Source organism: Panicum virgatum, chromosome 5K (genome assembly GCF_016808335.1).
Source record: "Panicum virgatum strain AP13 chromosome 5K, P.virgatum_v5, whole genome shotgun sequence".
Lineage (NCBI taxonomy): Eukaryota > Viridiplantae > Streptophyta > Magnoliopsida > Poales > Poaceae > Panicum > Panicum virgatum.
This window is the reverse complement of record NC_053140.1, coordinates 33,751,365-33,770,943: the sequence shown is the minus strand read 5'-3', so window position 1 is coordinate 33,770,943 and position 19,579 is coordinate 33,751,365. Positions and strand designations below refer to the sequence as shown.

General features: G+C 44.0%; 1 protein-coding gene and 1 long non-coding RNA gene across 4 annotated transcripts; both read left to right on the top strand.

Moving 5' to 3' along the window:
• The first annotated feature begins 5,168 nt into the window (after positions 1 to 5,168).
• Positions 5,169 to 9,098, top strand: LOC120707161 (probable protein phosphatase 2C 5). 3 transcript variants are annotated; one of them, XR_005688842.1, is made up of 12 exons: positions 5,169 to 5,546; positions 5,655 to 5,783; positions 5,887 to 5,989; positions 6,093 to 6,206; positions 7,010 to 7,089; positions 7,201 to 7,254; positions 7,960 to 8,076; positions 8,186 to 8,240; positions 8,337 to 8,369; positions 8,503 to 8,549; positions 8,657 to 8,928; positions 8,963 to 9,098. XR_005688842.1 is itself a non-coding variant. In XM_039991976.1 (11 exons), exons 1-11 carry the CDS (start codon positions 5,248 to 5,250, stop codon positions 8,781 to 8,783), a joined length of 1,155 nt encoding a protein of 384 aa, XP_039847910.1. In that variant the 5' UTR covers positions 5,169 to 5,247; the 3' UTR covers positions 8,784 to 9,086. The 3 variants fall into 3 exon arrangements, 2 of the variants coding, with proteins under 2 accessions (XP_039847910.1, XP_039847909.1); XM_039991976.1 differs by having other exon boundaries at positions 6,096 to 6,206; positions 8,657 to 9,086; XM_039991975.1 differs by having other exon boundaries at positions 8,657 to 9,086.
• A 6,701-nt stretch (positions 9,099 to 15,799) lies between these two features.
• LOC120710642 lies at positions 15,800 to 16,245 on the top strand. Its single transcript, XR_005689965.1, has 2 exons — positions 15,800 to 15,974; positions 16,061 to 16,245. It is a non-coding gene; the product is annotated as an uncharacterized LOC120710642 (long non-coding RNA).
• The last annotated feature ends 3,334 nt before the right edge of the window (positions 16,246 to 19,579 follow it).

Sequence of the window (19,579 nt, the reverse complement as noted above, 5' to 3'; positions counted from 1 at the left end):
AGCAAGGCAGTAGAGAGACAATGAAAAATAGATGTGGCTTCCATGGAGAAGAAGAGCATTAGAGAAGGTGGCCAAGAGGGGGTGTGGCGGTGGATAGCGGCTATGAAAGTGGTGGCAAAAGAGAGATGGGGGCGACAACGCACCTAGTTGGGAGGACGAAGGGTTAATGTAGCTAGGGGTAAATTTGTCCTCTCAGATAGGCTTGAAAGGGAATTATGAGGAAAAGAGAATAAGTGAGAGAAACAACTAAATCAAAAGAATTCTTGTTTCTATTGTCAAATTTTGTAAGGCATGTGAATTGGGTATCAAATCCAGTGAGGCTTAATTTATACGAATTGAGCATCGTCCATCCAAAATTTCAGATATCTTAGTTATGGAGGACCTTATCTTGGCATTCTCAAACAAGTTACTATTTATAACATTAAACTCGCTGCTGAGTAGCACTCAGGTATCCATTGAGATTCTTTGTTTTTAGATCCACTTTCATCACCAAGCTTTTTTTACCTGTTCAATGTAATCATCACTACTCCCACTCTCCTACCCAAAGTCCTTATCAAGATCATTATTAGGTTCATAAGTAGCAGTGCAAATAGCTTCTTCATCCAAAGGAACCTCTTTCCTTTCACCAGATCCATCATTGGGATTCAAAGAGTTCTTGTTCAATTGTAGTCTAGTAAAAAAATGATTCTTTAGCAGAGTTAAATTTTCCTAGAGTAGGTCCACTAAGTCTTAGTGGAGGCCAAGCCTTAGCCTAATAAAAACCTTTGACACCATCCCTGAAAGATTTAACCTTTATCAGAAGACTGTTTGTTAGCATCATTATGAGTCTTTTTTTAGGATTTAGTTCTTATTTTCTTAGGGCTAGGCTGCCCCTCAGGGTTCCCCACCTCGGTGGTGGGTTTCATATTGGGTTGGGATGGCTATTCTCATGTCTAAGTCTCAAAAAAATAAATCATATATGAACATCCCTAGATTCCGTTCAGCAAATCGAGAAACCTATTTACTATCCCTACAAGCAATTTTGACTCTGACATACTCTTGCCTGAATTTGGTTTTTTCATCGATAGCATATATTTTTTCCCACTAAACCACCAACCTTAGCAATAGTTCTAATGCCTCTATAATCAACATGTATTCCACTTACTTTGAACTAGGCCTACTGCAACTGACCTTTTTCGCCCATGGAAGAATTCTAGGATTCAATGACCATCTGAGCATCACCATCCTTCTTGCCGAGTTTGAAATTGTTGTAGTATTGAACCATTTTGGTATTAGGAGATCTCATAGAGAACTTATTGTATGAAATATCTTTTGCAGACCATCATTTTCATAATTCACTACTAGTGATATTTTTTTAACTCAACTTCAATCTGTTTTCGAATAAAGTTCACCATTCACTACTAAAATGCTAGCAGTACTAGACTTATCATGAGAGGCTTTGTGTCAATATGTTTCACCAATATGAAAAGAAACTATGGTCAAGCACTTGAGCTACACATAATTCAGATCCATATTCCAAAAAGGCTCTCCCTCTTGCAGTCTGAAGTACTATGATTAGCAAAACCACACAGCTCACATAATTCCTTCCTCTTACACTCCTTTGTTGAATGATTCTTAAGCCCACAAAAATTACACCCAGGTTTCCGCGAAGAGTTTTTGTTGGGATTTACCTCATGGTACTGATGGTGGGCAGCTTCCTTGTTTACTTTCATATATTTCTTCTCAGGGTTTCTAAGTTCCCCACCTTCTTCAATAGAGTTCATTGTCTTGGGACTGTCTCTGCTGATTGACCTTCATGGCGTTTTTTTGTGACTTGCATTGACCTTCATGGCTTCACGTTGAGCAGCTCGATCCCAAGTAGACGAGGCACCACCATCCTGGTCATCACCAGTATCCTCACATCTGGGGATTATCTCAACCCCCTTAATTACCTCAACCACCTGTTTAGTCAGCTTGATGGCCTCTTTGATTGTAGAATTTCTCTTCATCCTTATCCTGTCATCCATCATCTCTTCGCCGGCCCTGAACATGCTGCTAGATATTGTTTCTGGCATTTGTGCAGCCCGCGCCACCCCCCTACACCCAGCTTCGAATCCTTCTCGACATTCCCCTCCTCCCCGCTCTGAGGTAGGATTCACCATCTCCCTCACAACTTGGGCATATGATTTGGAGGTGAGTTAGGGTTAGGGTTGTGAAAGGATTTGAGGAAGTATCCTACGAACTTGGAAATGTACTTGAAATTGGAAGGGGAATCGGTTGAATTGGGATTGCCTTCACCCATCTGATTCGGATGGATGTCAACATCGGGTCGTATTCCGACACAGCCCCTCCCCAAACTTACCCCCATCCACGATGTTGTTGTGTGTTGTGGAATATGGATCAATGCCCAAAACACTCTTCCGAATTAGGCAAGGATGAGGTATCCTGATCCTCGCGGTAATCAGATTTCTCCCAAACCCTGACCGATAGTAGGGATCCACCATTAGAGGCACATGATCCTTCCACCCCACGTCATCAACTTCAGGTGAAGAATTTGATCCTGGAACCCCCACCTCATCCTTCCGCTGACCCACGTATCTCGAACGAACCTAAATCGGCGTGAACTTCAACTTCATAGAAGTTCTCTCAAGCTTCTCGAGAAGAAAATTCGACTCCAATTTTGCCCTCCGGAACGCACACGAGGAAGAATTGATGGCAAAACGAAGGAGAGGTGCCCCCTATCATCCTCCCAGAATGCAGAGCACTAAATATTTTCCTCTTAGGGCCTCATCTCCATCTCAATTGATTGCGCAAACTGCAACCCTGCTTCATAGCAAATAGGAGCTTATGGAGGAGCATAGGGGTTGCTAACCTTTTGATATAGGTTGAGAGGTCTATAGAGATACTCTCCTCGTATACAACTGATGTGCACTGTAGCGAAAATGGCCTCTCATGCCATATTCCAATATATTGTTTTGGCGATTGATGACACACACAACACTTGGACTAATATGATTGTTAAGATGATCATTCTCAGGCTTTTAGGTTCAAGTGATGACAAAGAGAAGATAGGCAAAGTTAGGCCCGAAGGGCCGCCCCTACGGGGGTTCCGCTACCCGGTTAGTGGACGGGGGTTCTCGCGAGTCTCAGGGCAGCGCCCTGAAAGCTCTTCGGAAGGTAGCACCGGAAGAATCGACGCATGAGCATCGGTGCATCCGATGGTTGTCGGAAGAACCGACGCCATGGTATTTTGGTGCAGAAGGAAATCAAAGCCAAGTTAGCTTATAGGCACCGGTTGAACCAATGGTTCAAAAAGGGGCATCGGTGCATTGGGCGTACTGTATTCCAGAGACGATGCAAGTCGCGCAAGAGCCAAGTCTTCAGCACCGGTTGAACCGGTGAAGCATCGGTGCATGCCATCGGTGTAATGATGTCAGCAGTTAGGAGTTCAACGACTACTTCGGGTTATGAGTGACCGGATGAACCGATCCTACCCCAGCTAGAGGCATCGGTTCATCCGATGATACACATATTTTCTGCTGACCGTTGGAGCAACGGCTATAAGACTTGGTGGCCTATATATACGCCTCACCCCGGCCATTTGAAGCTGGCTGGAGTTGCTGAACATCCCACACACACACCAAAGAACATCTCCAAGCCATACAAGAGCATCAAGATCATATTCTTAGCTTTTAGCACTAGCTTGTAAAGTGTGAGTGCTAGAATAGCTCTTAGTGAGTGAAATTGCAAGGCCTTGAGCCTTTGTGCTGTGGTTCTCTAGTGAACCAAACAAGAGCTTGGTGCGCCGGCCTCCTTGGAGCTGCGAAGCTCGCCAGCAACGTCATCGACCCTCCGACTTGGTGTGGAGGGGCGACGACATCTTTGTGCGGGGGACGTGGAGACCCCCATCCTTTGTCGAGAAGCTCCTTAGTGGAACCCGGGGCCAAGGTGACCGTGATTGTGTTCACGGAAAAGACTTGGTGGCCGAGTAGCAATACTCTTATTGAGTGCTATAACAACGTGGATGTAGGTGTGCTTTTGTGGCTAACCGAACCACGGGATAAACACCCGCGTCAAGAGTTTGCTATCTCCTATCCCGCTCTTTAAACTTCTGCATTTAATACTTGCAACATTTGTGCATTTACTTTCATAGAATAATTTCTTGTTAGGAAAGCCTATATGGTGCATAACTATTTTGGGATAGGGGTTTCACACTAGAACAACCTAGTTGCACATCTAGATAGCTTGAATTAGTTTAAGTTTTGTGCAAACTAGTTGGAGGCATAGGTCAAATTTTTTATTAGTACCTAATTCACCCCCTCTTAGGTTAGAGCACCCGATCCTTTCATGCACTAAGGGGCCTTTTTTGGATGCTTTGAGTTGATTCTATAGCCTACAATCAAGGCTCTCTATCATTTTAGCACATAATTTATAGAATGCTATCATACTTATAGTATACATGATATTACTCATTTAATGTTCACATGACCAACCTAACATAACATAAGTTAGATGCGGCACTGGCGGGGGAGTCCCGGCGGCGGATGGACGGGGCGCCGGCATGGGAGGCCCGGCGGCGGAGGGGACATCCTTGCCTAGGAGCGCAAGTGGGTGGGGCTGGGAGTGCTGAAGTGGGATGGCTAGCGCCGCACGCTGGGCAAAGGTGACTAGCTGAGGCGGAAGAATACAGAGCAATGATAGATGGCGAGTCAGTTGCAGTAGCCGTTGGATGACGTTTTTTCTCTTTTTGTCTCCATTTTTTAAGCTAGCCCACGCCTTATACAAGAGCTGGAGATGCTAGCTCTTACTCGATCGTAGACTCCAATAACCTAGACGGTAAAACAGCCTACTTGCATGAATAACCAGCTGGATTAGACCCCTGCGCAATTAAATTAAATATTTCCCAATGAAAAAGCTAAACTGCTAAGGTAAACCATATGATACGACGTACATGAGTACTGGTTCGATCTATCACAACCTTTAATTTCTCGCAAACTGCTAGATGAGAATGAGATGCCGATGCGGCGATGCCTGAACTGAAGGAACGTAGCGGGTGCCCGTGTACTCGTCTCCAGTTCCGACGCTGGTTGTGGTTTGTGGACTGACTACGAGTGTTTTGGCCGAAGCAGAGAGCGAGTGACTAGCAGCGAGCGACGTGACGTGGCAGATCCACGGGGGCAGCCTCCGCCTCAGACGCACGATTTCGTGTGCGGCGCCGCTCGCCTCTTATCCCTCCCCGGAGCCTCCGCGCACGATCAAATCGAAAAAATGGCGCTGCTGAGCCCGCGCGTGCCGCGGCTGCCGCCCTCCGCCTTCACCGCCGGCGGGACCCGGTGCTGCGGCCGCGGCGCGCGGTGCCAGGCGGCGGCGGCGGGCGGCGTGGCGGCCGCGGGGCAGCCCCCGTCCTCGGAGCTGGAGGCCATCCGGTGGGGCAGCGCCAAGCTGCAGGGCGCCCGCGACGAGATGGAGGACGAGGTCGTGCTCCGCACGGGCTCCCTCCTCGACGGCTTCTCCTTCGCCGCCGTCTTGGACGGCCACGCCGGCTTCTCCGCTGTCCAGTTCCTCAGGCACGCTCCCAACCCACTGCGTTATTAATTTTCTTTTTTATATCTATAAAAAAATGGACACGCAGTTCACTCCCGGCTGCTGCTTTGCTCACGTTCGTGCCGGTTCAGGGACGAGCTGTACAAGGAGTGCGCGGCCGCGCTGGACGGCGGCACGGTGCTCAGCACCAAGAATCTCGAGGCCATCACGGCCTCCATCCAGCGCGCCTTCGCCGCAGTCGACGCGAAGCTCTCCACCTGGTCAGCCTCAGTAGTTTGTAGGATTTGACCTCCCAATTTGTATTGCCTTCTTCAGCCTTTTACTCTATGCATGGTGCTTATTTTATACGCTTCCTTCCTCCAGGCTTGAGCAAATGGACAAGGACGACGACTCTGGCGCCACGGCTACTGCCATGTTTCTCAGGAACGATGTCCTTGTTGTTTCGCACATTGGGGACTCTTGCTTGGTACTGACATTTCTCTTTGCCTGTCTAGTGTCCCCTCGTTGTTTATGCCTAGTAAAATAGGACTGAAATTGTTGCTTATGCCAAAGTTTTGGATCTTGATTAGCAGGTCATATCGCGCGGTGGAAGACCTGAAGCTTTGACGAGCTCTCATCGACCGTATGGGAACAACAAAACGTCACTTGAAGAGGTCAAACGGATAAGGGCAGCAGGTGGATGGGTGTGTTCTCTCTGCCAGAGTTCTGCTCTGCATCTCCTAGATTGCCCCTAGACTACTGTTTTGGTAGATTCATAAACTTCATGACTCTGTTACTATTAGTGTGGTTTCAAAACCTTATCCTTTACTCCTTGCTACTTGTCTCATATGCAAAAAAAAAGATCATTTTCGTTTCCCCTCAGGTTTTGACTCATTTTCCATGTATAGGGGGAACAATGATAATAAATTGATGCGGAGGTGGCTTTCTTCCATTGTCTAACATTGAAGATAACAAATCATGCGAGATTTATAGCATATCAATAGCATTTGGCTGCTTGGTTTGTTGCCGCGCCTTTTGCCTTTTGTGTTTGACAAGATACATGGCAAAATTTTGGCAAGAAATTGCATCAATAACGGTTGTGCCACAATGCTAACAAACAGGAAAGGTCACAAGTTTGAAGTAATTTCTGTTGCATCTATTGTGATCAACAACATAGCTAATCTATTAAAGCGATATAACTCTATATTGATAGCAGTACATTCTACACTCACATTGTAGTCTAATCATTAGTTAAATCCTACTGAATACTCATTCGTTGGTGTTCTTCATGCAAACTAAAGAATGTCATGGTCATTGCCATAACTGTACTACGGCTTTGAAGGCCGGATTCATACATGGTTTTGGAAAAATATGTAGATGCAAAATTAAGCAGTTTTTAGACATTAGAGTCAACAGTATGCTGAATTGCTGGTGTATTTCTGTTACTGTGTCGAGCTCACTGTTATGCTGACTCTTGTTTTTACAAAGTTGAAATTTTCTTCTGTAGATTGTTGATGGGCGCATATGTGGAGACATTTCTGTATCTCGTGCTTTTGGGGACATAAGATTTAAGACACGAAAGGATGAGTTCGTCCCTTGTACTCTTAGCTCTTTATACATGCATATGTACTCCTTTTACCATGTTATTTCTCAATAATAACTCTTTAGTTTTTGACATTCTGTTATGTTTTTATACAGGATGCTGGTGAAAGGAGTTAAAGAAGGAAGGTGGACTGAAAAGTTCATCTCACGGTAAAGCGCTTGAAGCTTTTACTCGATAAATATTTGTAAAATGCCCATCTTTTATTTAGAAATTCATAGGGTCAGATGCATCTCCAGCATGCAATGACTTAGTTCAAATGCGTGTTTGAAGGTTATTGAATAACCAATGTTCACGGTTACTTTTATAAAACCGTGTATTAGCAAGTGTACCATTGCACGTGACCAATAAAATAATCACTTGCACTAGAAAATTACTGTAACTCTATGTTTGTAGCATCCCAAAAGTTTGCTAGTTTGAGAAAGTTCTTTTTCGTGAAACACAAGTTACTTGAAGCTATCTGAAAAGTAATTTATTTGCAACTCTTGTTCATTTCTCGAAACTATGGCGACCAGAGTCATTCCTTCATGCTCATCGTAAATTCATCATCAGGTGATGAATACCTTCTGTTCTTCAGGGTAGAGGGCTGATATGGCTCTGAACCACAGAATATTTTCTCATTTAGTATCTGTTTGGTATCAAGTAAACTGTTTATCCGACATATATTTGTGTCTTTTGGGTGTTGGTATTTTCGGTGATACCGGTCAGATTTCTAGGCGAAAGAGAGGATGGAAAAAAAAAACTCTAATTGTACAACTTAAAACTTTTAGACAATGAGACTGTTGGTACGCTTGGTAAAAGATGAGCTTTTTAGGTTATTTGACGCTTCTAATGTCATTGAAGCTCTTTCTCTGCAGAATAAAATTTAAAGAGGATATATTAATCTCGTCACCTGATGTATCTCTGGTAGAGCTTGGACCGGATGTGGAATTTCTTATACTAGCAACTGACGGTCTTTGGGATTACATGAAAAGGTCTATCCAAGTATCTTTTATTTTTATGTAGTCTTCCAAAGTTTCAAAACATTGTAATTTACTATTCAAATTTTGATGTTCTGACATGTAAACTGACTGTCTTTTGTAGCTCTGAAGCTGTAGCATTTGTCAGAGATCAACTACGTCAGCATGGTGATGTCCAGGTATTCAGTTTATCCATGCTCAAAACCCAATAGTCACTATGTTCCCATTTGCAAGCGATTCTGTAATTTTACTTATTGCTCATTTGGTTTGTGCAGTTGGCCTGTGAGGCACTTGGTCAGAAAGCTCTGGTGTGATGCTTTCCACATTCAATTTTTCTGCTGTCCTTCCTATTATATCACATAAAGCTAATTTGAGTATAGTTTGGTGTTCATTCCAGAATCCAAAACACCGTTCTAATTTTTCGTATTATCTTAATTGCAGGATGAACGGTCACAAGACAATATTAGCATAGTCATAGCTGACTTGGGGTACTAATTTGAAAAACTCTTAATTGATAGTTTGGTTTTCTGTATGCATGCTTCTAATCCACTATCAATTGCAAAGTTTACTTATAGTTCCTACAAATTAATGGCAGGAGGACAAACTGGAAGGCGTTGCCCGTGGAAAGCCCAAACTTGTTCTTGGAACTAAGTCAAGCAGTTGTGACTGTAGGGGTTGTCGCCGTAGGAATTTGGTTCTCATCGCTGCTTACATTACAGTAGGACTAGTTCTGTTCAGATGTGTACATTACTTATTGAATTACATGTTCCGCTGGTAGCTGCAAATATATATATATATATTCTTATAGGGTCGATTAATATAGTGTAATCTGTTGTATAATGGTGAACGGGTGAAGTACTGATGAAGATCGTATAGTTCATCGGGTGAAGTACTGATGAAGATCGTATAGTTCATCGGGCTGATGACAGCTGAGTGTGGTTTGAGTCCAATGCGACGGGATGAATGATATGTCTTGTATTTCCTTTTCCGTTGTGATATTGAGAAACTGAAAACTCAAGAAAATATTTTTTGTGCCATTGCTGAAAGACAAAGTATTCAATCTAATATAATGAAACAAGATGACCCTCTCGCCTACAAACTCTCACAAAAATCAAAACATCTAAACCTTCGATATGGACACTCGCTCACGCGGCATTAGCAAGGGCAGCTGGAGATGGATACTGCTTCGCGTGATTTTACCAACATGCAAATCAATGGCCTCAACTGCCACTACAAAGATCCTTTGCAAGCTGTTGGTACTTGGTACGACTACGTCCTTGCCTCACTTTCTTCTCACAATTTTCATATAAATATGCTTTAAATCATTTCTGCTAATCTCTATCACGCAAAGTTTTGCACCTAATACTAAAAACTACACACGGCAATTCTAGGAAAGGTAAACCGCAGAATGAAAACAGTGTAGAGAGATTGCAAAATTCTGGCATAATATGAGTTCTCGGAAAGCTCGTGCTTTTCACAAGTTCTTATTGGATCCTATCCCATCACAAGTTCAAGATTTTGGTCCGGTCATTTTCGTGGATAGCTTATACTTCACACCATCACAAGTTATGACAGCCTCTCCATGATGGTCCTACGTGTTCACCTGGTAGGGTTTCGGCCAAAGCACCATGGGCCTCTTCTCCTGTCAATCCTGTCAACAAGCACTGTAATCAAAGGAGCATAAAGAATTACAACAACATTAGTGACCAAGACAGCGCATACATCTTGGGTTGTTACAAAGAGTATTCTTTTTCTCACCTCACTCTAGGCTAACACATACGAAAATGCACCAATAGGCCTAGCAATAGGCATTGTGCTAATTATCTTAGAGTAAATTGCACCCACCATACAACAACTTATCAGGTGGGTGTAAATTGATCCAGCAACTTGTAAAATGCTCAATTTAGTGCAATAACATAATAGGTGGGTGCAGATCGGTCCAACAATTTGTAGAATGCTTAATTTAGTGCAATAACTTGGCAAATAGGTGCATTCAGAGTCCAAACATTACACGGCAATGTAACTAACTCAAGGTCTCAATAAAGAATTCGACTTAGAGGTTGTAGGTTAGGGGCATCGCATTGCGAGCCGTGATTCCACCATGCTTCTGGCAATTTGGGCACCTTCGGATGAAGTCCTTGGTATCTTCATACATGGATGGCCAATAGAATCCGCTTTGCCAGATTTTCGCTTGAGTGCGAAACACACCATAGTGACCTCCATATGGTGCTGCATGACATCTTTCTATAATCTTGCGTCCTTCTGCCGTAGGTACACAATGTCTGAGCAACCTATCTGCGCATACTCGGTACAGATATGGTGCATCCCATAAGTGACGTCTGCTCTCGTAGCTCAACTTCTTTTTGCTCTCTCCTAGGAGTACATATCCTGAAACCATAAAGTTTACGATATTCGCATATTAGGGGTGCGAAATTGTTACCTTGAGGAGCATATCATCCCATAGGAAGTCATTTATCGGCGGTTCTTAAGTGCTGGTAAAAGGCATGCACGATAAATGATCCACCACTGAATTCTCTACTCCTTTCTTATCCTTAATTTCTAAGTCAAATTCTTGGAGTAAAAGAATCCATCTGACCAGCCTTGGTTTAGCATCCTTCTTAGTGAGGAGGTACTTGAGTGTAGCATAGTCTGTGTAGACTATGACCTTTGTCCCCACTAGATAGGATCTGAACTTGTTGATTGCAAAGACAACTGCTAGGAGCTCCTTTTCCGTTGGCAGAATTGAGCTGGGCTCCTGTGAGTGTCTTGCTAGCGTACGCGATCGTGTGATGCTTCTTATTCTTAGTTTGTCCGAGTACGGACCCCACCGCGTAGTCATTAGCATCACACATGATCTCGAACAGGAGCTTTCAATCTGGGGATTGTATGACTGGAGCTGAGACGAGTGCCTTTTTGAGAGTTCCAAAGGCTTTGTGGCACTCGTCATTGAATTGGAAAGGCACATCCTTGGCTAGTAGGCTTGTGAGAGGTCTAGCGATATGGGAGAAGTTTGCGATAAACCGTCGATAGAATCCTGCATGGCATAAGAAGCTTCGAACTCCCTTCACATTGGTGGAAGGCGGAAGTCACTCAATAACTTCAATTTTTGCCTTGTCCACCTCTATGCCTTTCTCGGACACCAAGTGTCCTAAGACGATGCCTTCTCGGACCATGAAATGGCATTTCTCCCAGTTGAGTACCAGGTTCTTTCCTTGGCATCTCTGCAAGACCTTGTCCAAATTTTCTAGACAATGATCGTAAGTCGTTCCATAGACCGAGCAGTCATCCATGAAGACTTCCATAATTTCCTCGATCGATCATGTCTGAGAAAATGGACATCATGCACCTTTGGAACGATGCAGGTGCATTGCATAGCCCAAACGAAATTTGTCGATAGGCATACGTTCAGTAGGGGCATGTGAACGCAGTCTTTCTCTGGTCTTCAGGATGGATGGGTATTTGATGATAGCGAGAATAACCGTCTAGGAAACAAAGTATGAGTGCTTCGCCTGCCGTTCTAGCATCTCATTGATGAAAGGCAGTGGGAAGTGATCCTTCTTTGTGGCCTTGTTGAGTTTTCTGTAATCGATACACATCCCCCATCCTGTGATGGTTCATTGTGGAATTAGCTCGTTCTTGCTATTTTCAACTACCATCATGCCTTCTTTCTTGGGTATGACTTGAACAGGGCTCACCCACTCGCTATGTGGAACATGATAGATGATTCCGGCATCTAGGAGCTTGAGGACCTCTTTCTTCACCACTTCCCTCATGGCATTGTTTAACCTTCGTTGGGGTTCCCTAGAAGGTGCTATTTCGGGATCCAGAGGAATCCAGTGGGTGCAAAGAGCAGGGCTGATGCCTTTGAGATCCTGTAGATTGTAGCCTAAGACTGATCGGTGCTTTTCCTAGACGGCGATGAGTTTGGTTGTCTCCTCTTCTAAGAGCTTATCGTTGATGATCACGGGAGACTCTACATCACTGTTTAGAAAATTGTATCTGAGCCCAAAAGGTAAGGGCTTCAGCTCAATCGGGGGTCGCGATGGCTTTTCAGTCTCGGGAAGCTCAAAGGTTCGTTAGAATCTTCGTCTCCCTCAATGATTTCTTCCGGGTTTCCCTTGACATCCTCCTCGTGGTCTGAGTCATAAGACTCAAAAACGGAAGTGGCCATTACTTCCTCGATTGGCTCGAGAATAGGAGAATCTCCCACCGAGCAGTTTATTGCTCAATCTATTGGAACATGGAGAGAGTCTATCCTGTCTTAGGTACATCCTTAGGGAGAGCCTTAATGGGATGTCCTATCAGAAAATCAAAGTTTAGGTCTTCAAAGACATGGAAATTTAGGCGTACCTTGACATCACCGTGCCAAAAATGACATGTTTGTAAGTACCCCGTAATTGCTCGTAAGAGAACCAGAGGGTCTCTTGAGCTGTCTGTCTATTGGAGTGAGCATTTGGTTGCCCAAAAAGGCTAACACAAACTCATCTGACATGAGATTTGGCTCTGACAGTGGGGCTATAAAGAGTGTCCACATTTTGATTCCTTAGTTGGCAACAGAATGATGAGGAAGGGGAGTCAAGCACAAATGCAACTTGATGCGGTGCTTCTGTAAGTGCTTTCAAAAATTTTTCTTAACCCTGCACACACAGAAACAACAAAACCAAGTAGATCGAAGCGGAAGCACAAATAGAGCTAGAGCACAAAAGTGTGAGGCTAACCAAATGAAGATGATGCAAAGGAGACACAGAGATTTGTTTTTACTGAAGTTCGGATTCACCACGTTTACCATGTGTGAATCCTACTCTCCGTTGAGGAAGCTTATGGCGACCACAAGGTCAAGCTATCTCCTCCTTTCCACTATATGACCATGTGCCCTCGTGGCACATAATCACTGCTGCAACAAACTTGCCGCTGCTGACCACAAGATTGGGAGCTAGCCGGCGACGCCTAGCCGTCTAGGAGGCTTCACCTCCAAGAGTAACAAATGCTTCAACAAGATGGCGACACAACCGCAAGTGCTCAAGCTAGGGCTTATGCTCTCACTGCTCAAATTTCTCTCTTAGCACAGGTTTCACTCAACCCAACTCAAGGATCTATTCTTGATTCACACAAATCTCACAAAGAGAGGTTGGTGAGGACTTCTCAAGTGCTCTCACAACTCAGAGATGGCTCTGGAATGTAATGGCATCAGCACCCACGAATGGGTGAGGGTGTGGGGTATAAATACCCCTCTATCAATAACTAGCCGTTGCTTTGTCAGAGTTAGACCGGTCAGAGCGATCCCGCAGACTGGTCAGACCAGTCAGTTCAAATAAACTAGCCGTTGGATCCCGACCGGTTAGACCGGTCGGCTGGACTGGTTCGACCGGTCACAATAGGTTTTCTGCTCCCAAGTGTTACTCTCTGATTTTTCTCACATGGGATAGCTATGAGCACTTTTGGTAATGTCAACCACTGATGTTGCATCCCCCTTGATAGTACTGCATCCTATACTCAAGATCACATAAAATGACATACACAACACTTGAGTTTTTATGTCTTGATCAAGCCAAACTTCTTCAATCAGTATCTTGAGATTGTCAACATCCTTAATTTCAGTGAGCATGCCTGCTTGAGCTAGTGACTTTGAATCTTCCTTCATATAAGAATGAAATCCATCTTTGATTCACAAGTCACTTTCATTTTCTAAATAATGACACTCTTCAACATTGAGCTCTCCATGACTCTAGGATCTCGGGCATTTTGACCCGTATTGGTTCCCTTGCTCTCCCCAAGCTGACGCTTGCGTAGCCTCTTGAAACATGCCTCTCGGTCCTCTCTACCTTTATCCTAGCCGTCCATTTTGAACTTTACATTGATTTGTGTCATGCATGAAATCTTCTTTATCAATATAGATTCACCATTTAATTTCATATGCAAGCCTTCCAATTTGGAGACAACATATGCACATCAACTCATGTCTCATTCACTTTTCTCTTGCTTTCTTCCCTTGTACAACAATATTCATCTCATACGACAAGTCTTTCCAATTTGAGACTATGCAATAACATATCATGTCTCATTCTCATAACCTTTACTTGTCATATGAATTCCATCATAAGTCGAACAAGCCTTGATGGATATTAGAGCCTTCATGTCAATCATGAACACTTGCTCTTAATTTTCTTTTACAACTTTACTTGCCACATTTAGTCCCACATAAATAAACAAGCTTCAACAAAATATTAGAGCCTTTCATATCGAACATGAATACCTTGCTCTTACATTTTTCTTTCTCATTCTAGCTTGTCACATATAATGATTGCCAATGAGACATACACATTTGCTTGCAATACATGAGCTATCTCAATGTATATCAATCCACAAATTTAAATACCTGCTCATAATCTCATGCAATCAAGTTAGTCCTTTAATCGTGTTGTCAATCAATACACCAAAACCCACTAGGGGCCTAGATGCTCTTTCAATCTCCCCTTTTTTTGTGATTGATGACAAACCGATTAAATCTTACAAAATGATATTCAATAATGCTTTTGAATTCTCAGATTTAATCTGAGCTCCGCTTTAATTTGTGAAAGTGAATGAAATTCAACACATTTGGCCTCCCATGCCAATATTGCACAAATCAAAGAAAAATGGAACTCCCCCTAAATCTCAGCATCTGTGGGGTGCAAAAGTGTATGTGTACCTACACAAAATTCTACATGTGATGCATATGACAAGATAAATCAATTTAGCACAAAGAAAAGAAAATGGCTCTGTCTGGTGCTTACCGGTCAGACCGGTTGCACAAACCGGTCAGACCGGTCGCACAAACCGGTCAGACCGGTCTGCCCGAGACAGCCAGACAAAAACAACAAACACACTATCACAAGACTAAAATCCACTGTAGGTCCTTGAACTTGTACTGAGGTCTCATCCAGGTCCATGTACTTAGAAAACCAGCTAAGCAGGTCCTTGAACTTGTGTAATGGTTCATTTAGGTCCAAAACCAGATTTGTCAAGCTGTTTTGTCCAGCCTGGATTCCACGCTGGCCTAGTTGACTCGCTGTGACCAAATTGGACCCAATCAAAATATGCAGAAAGGCCCCCGTGTGTGTGCTGTGTTTCATTTAGTGGGCTTCCTTCCAGAGTACTGGAGAGTGGAGAGGACGGACGCGGCCGAGTCGCAACTCGCGACGCGCGACGAGGTGGAGCTCTGCGGCGGCGACGGGAGAGGGCGCGACCCCCGCCGGCGGCTAGTTCTGCAGCGGCTTCCACGGGAGAGGACGGGACCCCCGCTGGCGGCTGCCTTCGGCGCTGCTGGCGGAGGCGACTGGTGCTGCTGTGGCGACGGCGGGAGATGGCACGCCCTCCACAGGCGGCTGGTGCTGCTGCGGCAGCAATAGGGGAGGGCTCAACCCCTGTAGGCGGCTGTCTTCGGCGCTACAGGAGCCATGGTCGCTAGGTTTCGCCTTCCTAGAGAGCCGGCGCCAGACTATGGTAAGTTCGTCCGAACCCTAATCCCCTAGCTAGATTGGGTGATTCTTTGTCAATGTTAACTCATGTTATTGTCTATGGTTATCGTCCAATATATGAGAAGAAGATAGGAAGGCCACCCAAATCTAGGAGGAAGCAACCACATGAGATTCAGGGCAAAAATGGACCTACAATGTCTAGGCATGGCATCATTATTCACTGTTCTTGGTTCCATGAGCCTAACCACAACTGCAAAGGGTTGTCCACTCAAGAAGGCAGGCATCAGGCCCAAACAACAAGTGAGAAGGCAGCCACCACCTTTTGCAGCAACAACAGGAGAGGAGGAAGAAGGAACTGAACAGCAGGCTGTAGTGGAAGTGATGACAGAACAACTACAACCCACAGTGCAACCATTGATAGTCCAAGAAAGTATGCTGTCCCAGATGTTGTCACAGGTGAATAACTTGTAGCTGATCATTGTCTTTTTAAGCTTGCATTGTGAATAGTGTATCCCACCATTGTCTTCTTTATTTTGTGACAGGTTACAGATCATATTAACCTGTCAATTGATCATGGGCCTCTCCCTTCTTCATCTTTCATCGACAACAACCAGCCCACTTCAAGACCAGTTGTCCTCACCACAGCAACAAAACAAGGAAGGTCCAAGGCCAAGAATCAGGCAAAGAAGAGGAATGAGACGTCTACTGGAGAGAATCCTGGAAAAAAGAAAAAAAAATCCACCAAACCTGAACTGATGGCCATGGTGTAGCTTTTGGGTAGCTTTTGGTACAGCTTTTGGGTATAGCTTTTGGTAAACCTTTTGGGATAGATAGATGGAGCACACACACACAGTTACAAATCTGCTGTGAGGTCTGTGTGTTGGATGTGTTAGTTTGCTTAAGATAGTGACATGTCTAAGATGGATGCTTAATGTTATTTGGAAGTGTGGCTTGTATGCTATTATAGCACCAAACCTCTATATGGATGCTTAATGCTATTTGAAAGTAATGATCAGTGACATTTCAACAAATCTTATTTATAGCACTAATATTCATACATAGTACTGGGATTTAGTACATTAATTTCATAGCCATTAAGGCTGTCGAAGGGGCAGCAGCCATGGCGTCCTGTGCCTGGTGGAGAATAATGAGTGGGGCTGAGGAAAGAGAGGAAATGGGGAAGGAGGGAGAGACGAGAGAGCAATATGTCCAGGGGGGCTTGCAAAACAACCAAAAACATGGCAGGAGATTTCCCACCCTTGCCACCTGTAGGCCACGGTGGAGTCCAGGCTGGACAAAACAGCTTGGCCAATCTGGTTTTGGACCTAAATGAACCATTACACAAGTTCAAGGACCTGCTTAGCTGGTTTTCTAAGTACATGGACCTGAATGAGACCTCAGGACAAGTTCAAGGACCTATAGTGGATTTTACTCCTATCACAATATCACTTAGATAGCATAATTAAGTCTATTACACACATTAGCACACAATACAAATGTCCTCAAGTCCACAAACGGTAGATATAGAAATTATTACAGTTTCAGAGTTTACAGAATACAGACCGGTTAGACCGGTCTGTCACAAACAGATACATCACTCTGAACTGAAACTCTCTCTTCTCCTCCTGGTGACTGATGCTGATGGTGCTGCTGCCCATCCTCTTCTTCCTCAACTTCCTCCTCATCCTCAATATCTGAATATCTGTGAGGTGATGGTTCTCTCCTATGCTTGGGCATCTTAGGACGAAAAGACTCATGTTTTACATCGGTTTGATATTTAGTCTTTGTCGTCTTTTCAATTAATTCCATCAAATATGGTGCATAGGCACAGATCTTCAATGGGTTCTCTGAGGTATACTTGATTTCCTCCCATATATAATTAGCCACACTAAAATCTTCTCCATTTGGCCCAATGCATACCAGCAAGTTTTTTGCATGAAGTGATATATCCGATGGGTTGCCACCACTCTGAGATATAGTGTTTCTAAACAACCAGTTTATGATGGAGTAATAGGTGTAGAGCCCGGTCGCTTTCCCTGCATTTCCTGTCTCACTCCTAGGATACATGAATTTCATTTCCTCATTTGGGAGAACCACCTGATTGTGAATTTTGGGCCTGTTTGTATCATGCCTGTCAAGCCCAAGCACGCGAATGAACTGAGCAAATGTGACTCTATAGTAGTTTCCCTCAGTCATCCAGAACATGGCCCTATCATCTTTCAGGTATCCAAAATGCACAGTGGCATAAAACTGGGCAATGAGCTCCTTGTTCCAATCCTTCTGAAATCCCATGAGGTCTTTGACATGTTTGCTCTCACATGCATCTATAATTTGCTGGAATAGAGGATCATTGGACTTATCCACGCTCCTCCAATTAACACATTATGCCTTAATGGCAATCTTCCTGTCCCTCAGAATGACTGACTCATAAAAGTCCTGCTGGTACAAAGTGTGAAATCTGGGATCAGTTGATGTTTTTGGCTCAGGATAGGGATCAATGCTTCTCCACCTTTTCACCTCCCTTGTCATTCCCTTTCCATAATAATCAACACATTTTCTTGAGCCAAGTCTGACAGGCCTCTGTATAATAGGATAAGTTAGATTTTCTTCCCTTTCCTCACTTTCCTCTTCTTCTTCATCATCTCCAGCAGCTTCTTCTTCCTCACTGCTATTCTCATGGACTGGGGCCTTTCCATGCCTCTTCTCAACTCTATAAGGAGAGTCCTCCACATCATCCTCATCATTGGAGGTGTTTTCACTTTCCTCCATAATGTCATCAATATCTGCTGATGCTGCTCTTTTTCTTTCCCTTGGCCTCAACTCTCTGTCACTGGTCATATTGGTGCGACTAGAACCGCTCTCATCTTGATTTGCACTGCCACTATCAAATCTCCGCTTTGATCTCCTCTCATGACCACCTGCCATTTTGCTGCAGATCCTTGGTCCAAAAGATGGATAACAGATGTATAAGGACACAGGAACAAATTGGCTTTGGATGTGTAAGAGTTAGGAACAAGATTGAAGCAATTGAGTCAGTTCTGGCTAGATCGGTCAGACCGGTCTGAGAAACTAGTCAGACCGGTCACATCCAGAACAGAGCCAATGACTCCAACGCCAGTCTTACAACAAGAGTTTGATCAAGAATAATTTTTCTGGAGATCTAGATTAATCCTAGCATAGATGTGTTGAACACATTGTGCAAAATCACAACTTAGGGTTTCACTGGTCAGACCGTTCAGACCGGTCGGATCGACCGGTCAGACTGGTCGGGCCAGTCCAACCCTAGGTTGTGAAATCTTCCAAAATATCCAACGAAAATGAAAGATCTTCTAGGGGCGGGTTCTAGGATGTAGCAGGAGTTGTTCTACTAGAGGGATTTCAAATCTACAGCCTAGATAAGTAGATCGATAAAGAACAAGGTGTAGAGTACCTTTTGACCGAGATTTTGATGGAGAAAATAAAGGACCAGTTTGGTAAAGCGGTCAGGCCGGTGATGTGCACAAAATCCCCCAAAGGAACACCTTCTTCCTTGGTTGAATCTTGAAATCGCCAATGGGGTGACTTGTGCGCGGAGGAGAGAAGGGCACGGTGAAGGATGTCGGTGGAGAGTGAAAAGAGGAAGTTTTACTGTGTTACCCGTGAGGGGAGGAGTAAAAAGGTAACTACTAGGCCAGACCGGTCGGGCCGACTAGTCAGACCGGTCGCCTCCTAGCAGCTAGGAATTGAGTTCAAAGGCTGATGTTTCTCTTAAAAGACTTTGATATGGGATATAGGCTTGGAAACTAGATAGATACTGATCATAATTCTATTGTTCCAAGCTTTTCTTGATACTTCCAAGAGAATGAGAGAAATAGATTTTGGAATTTATGGACTTGAGGAAATTTCACCATTTGTGACTGGCCAATAATCGATCAAAGGTAATAATAGTCACAAATAGATCCATTGGGTCACAATGACCAAAAACAAATTCTATCCTATACACTCACATTTCCTATCATGCTAGTTGAATACTAACCTATGTCACCCAAGACATGAAAATGCACACACTAGCAAGATAAAGA

Excerpts from the sequence above, each read along its gene's own strand:
- LOC120707161 (XM_039991975.1), top strand. The coding sequence starts at position 5,248 with ATGGCGCTGCTGAGCCCGCGCGTGCCGCGGCTGCCGCCCTCCGCCTTC. Across the intron at positions 6,207-7,009 it reads TAAGGGCAGCAGGTGGATGG|ATTGTTGATGGGCGCATATG; the intron begins GTGTGTTCTCTC and ends TTTCTTCTGTAG. Across the intron at positions 8,077-8,185 it reads CTTTGGGATTACATGAAAAG|CTCTGAAGCTGTAGCATTTG; the intron begins GTCTATCCAAGT and ends TGTCTTTTGTAG.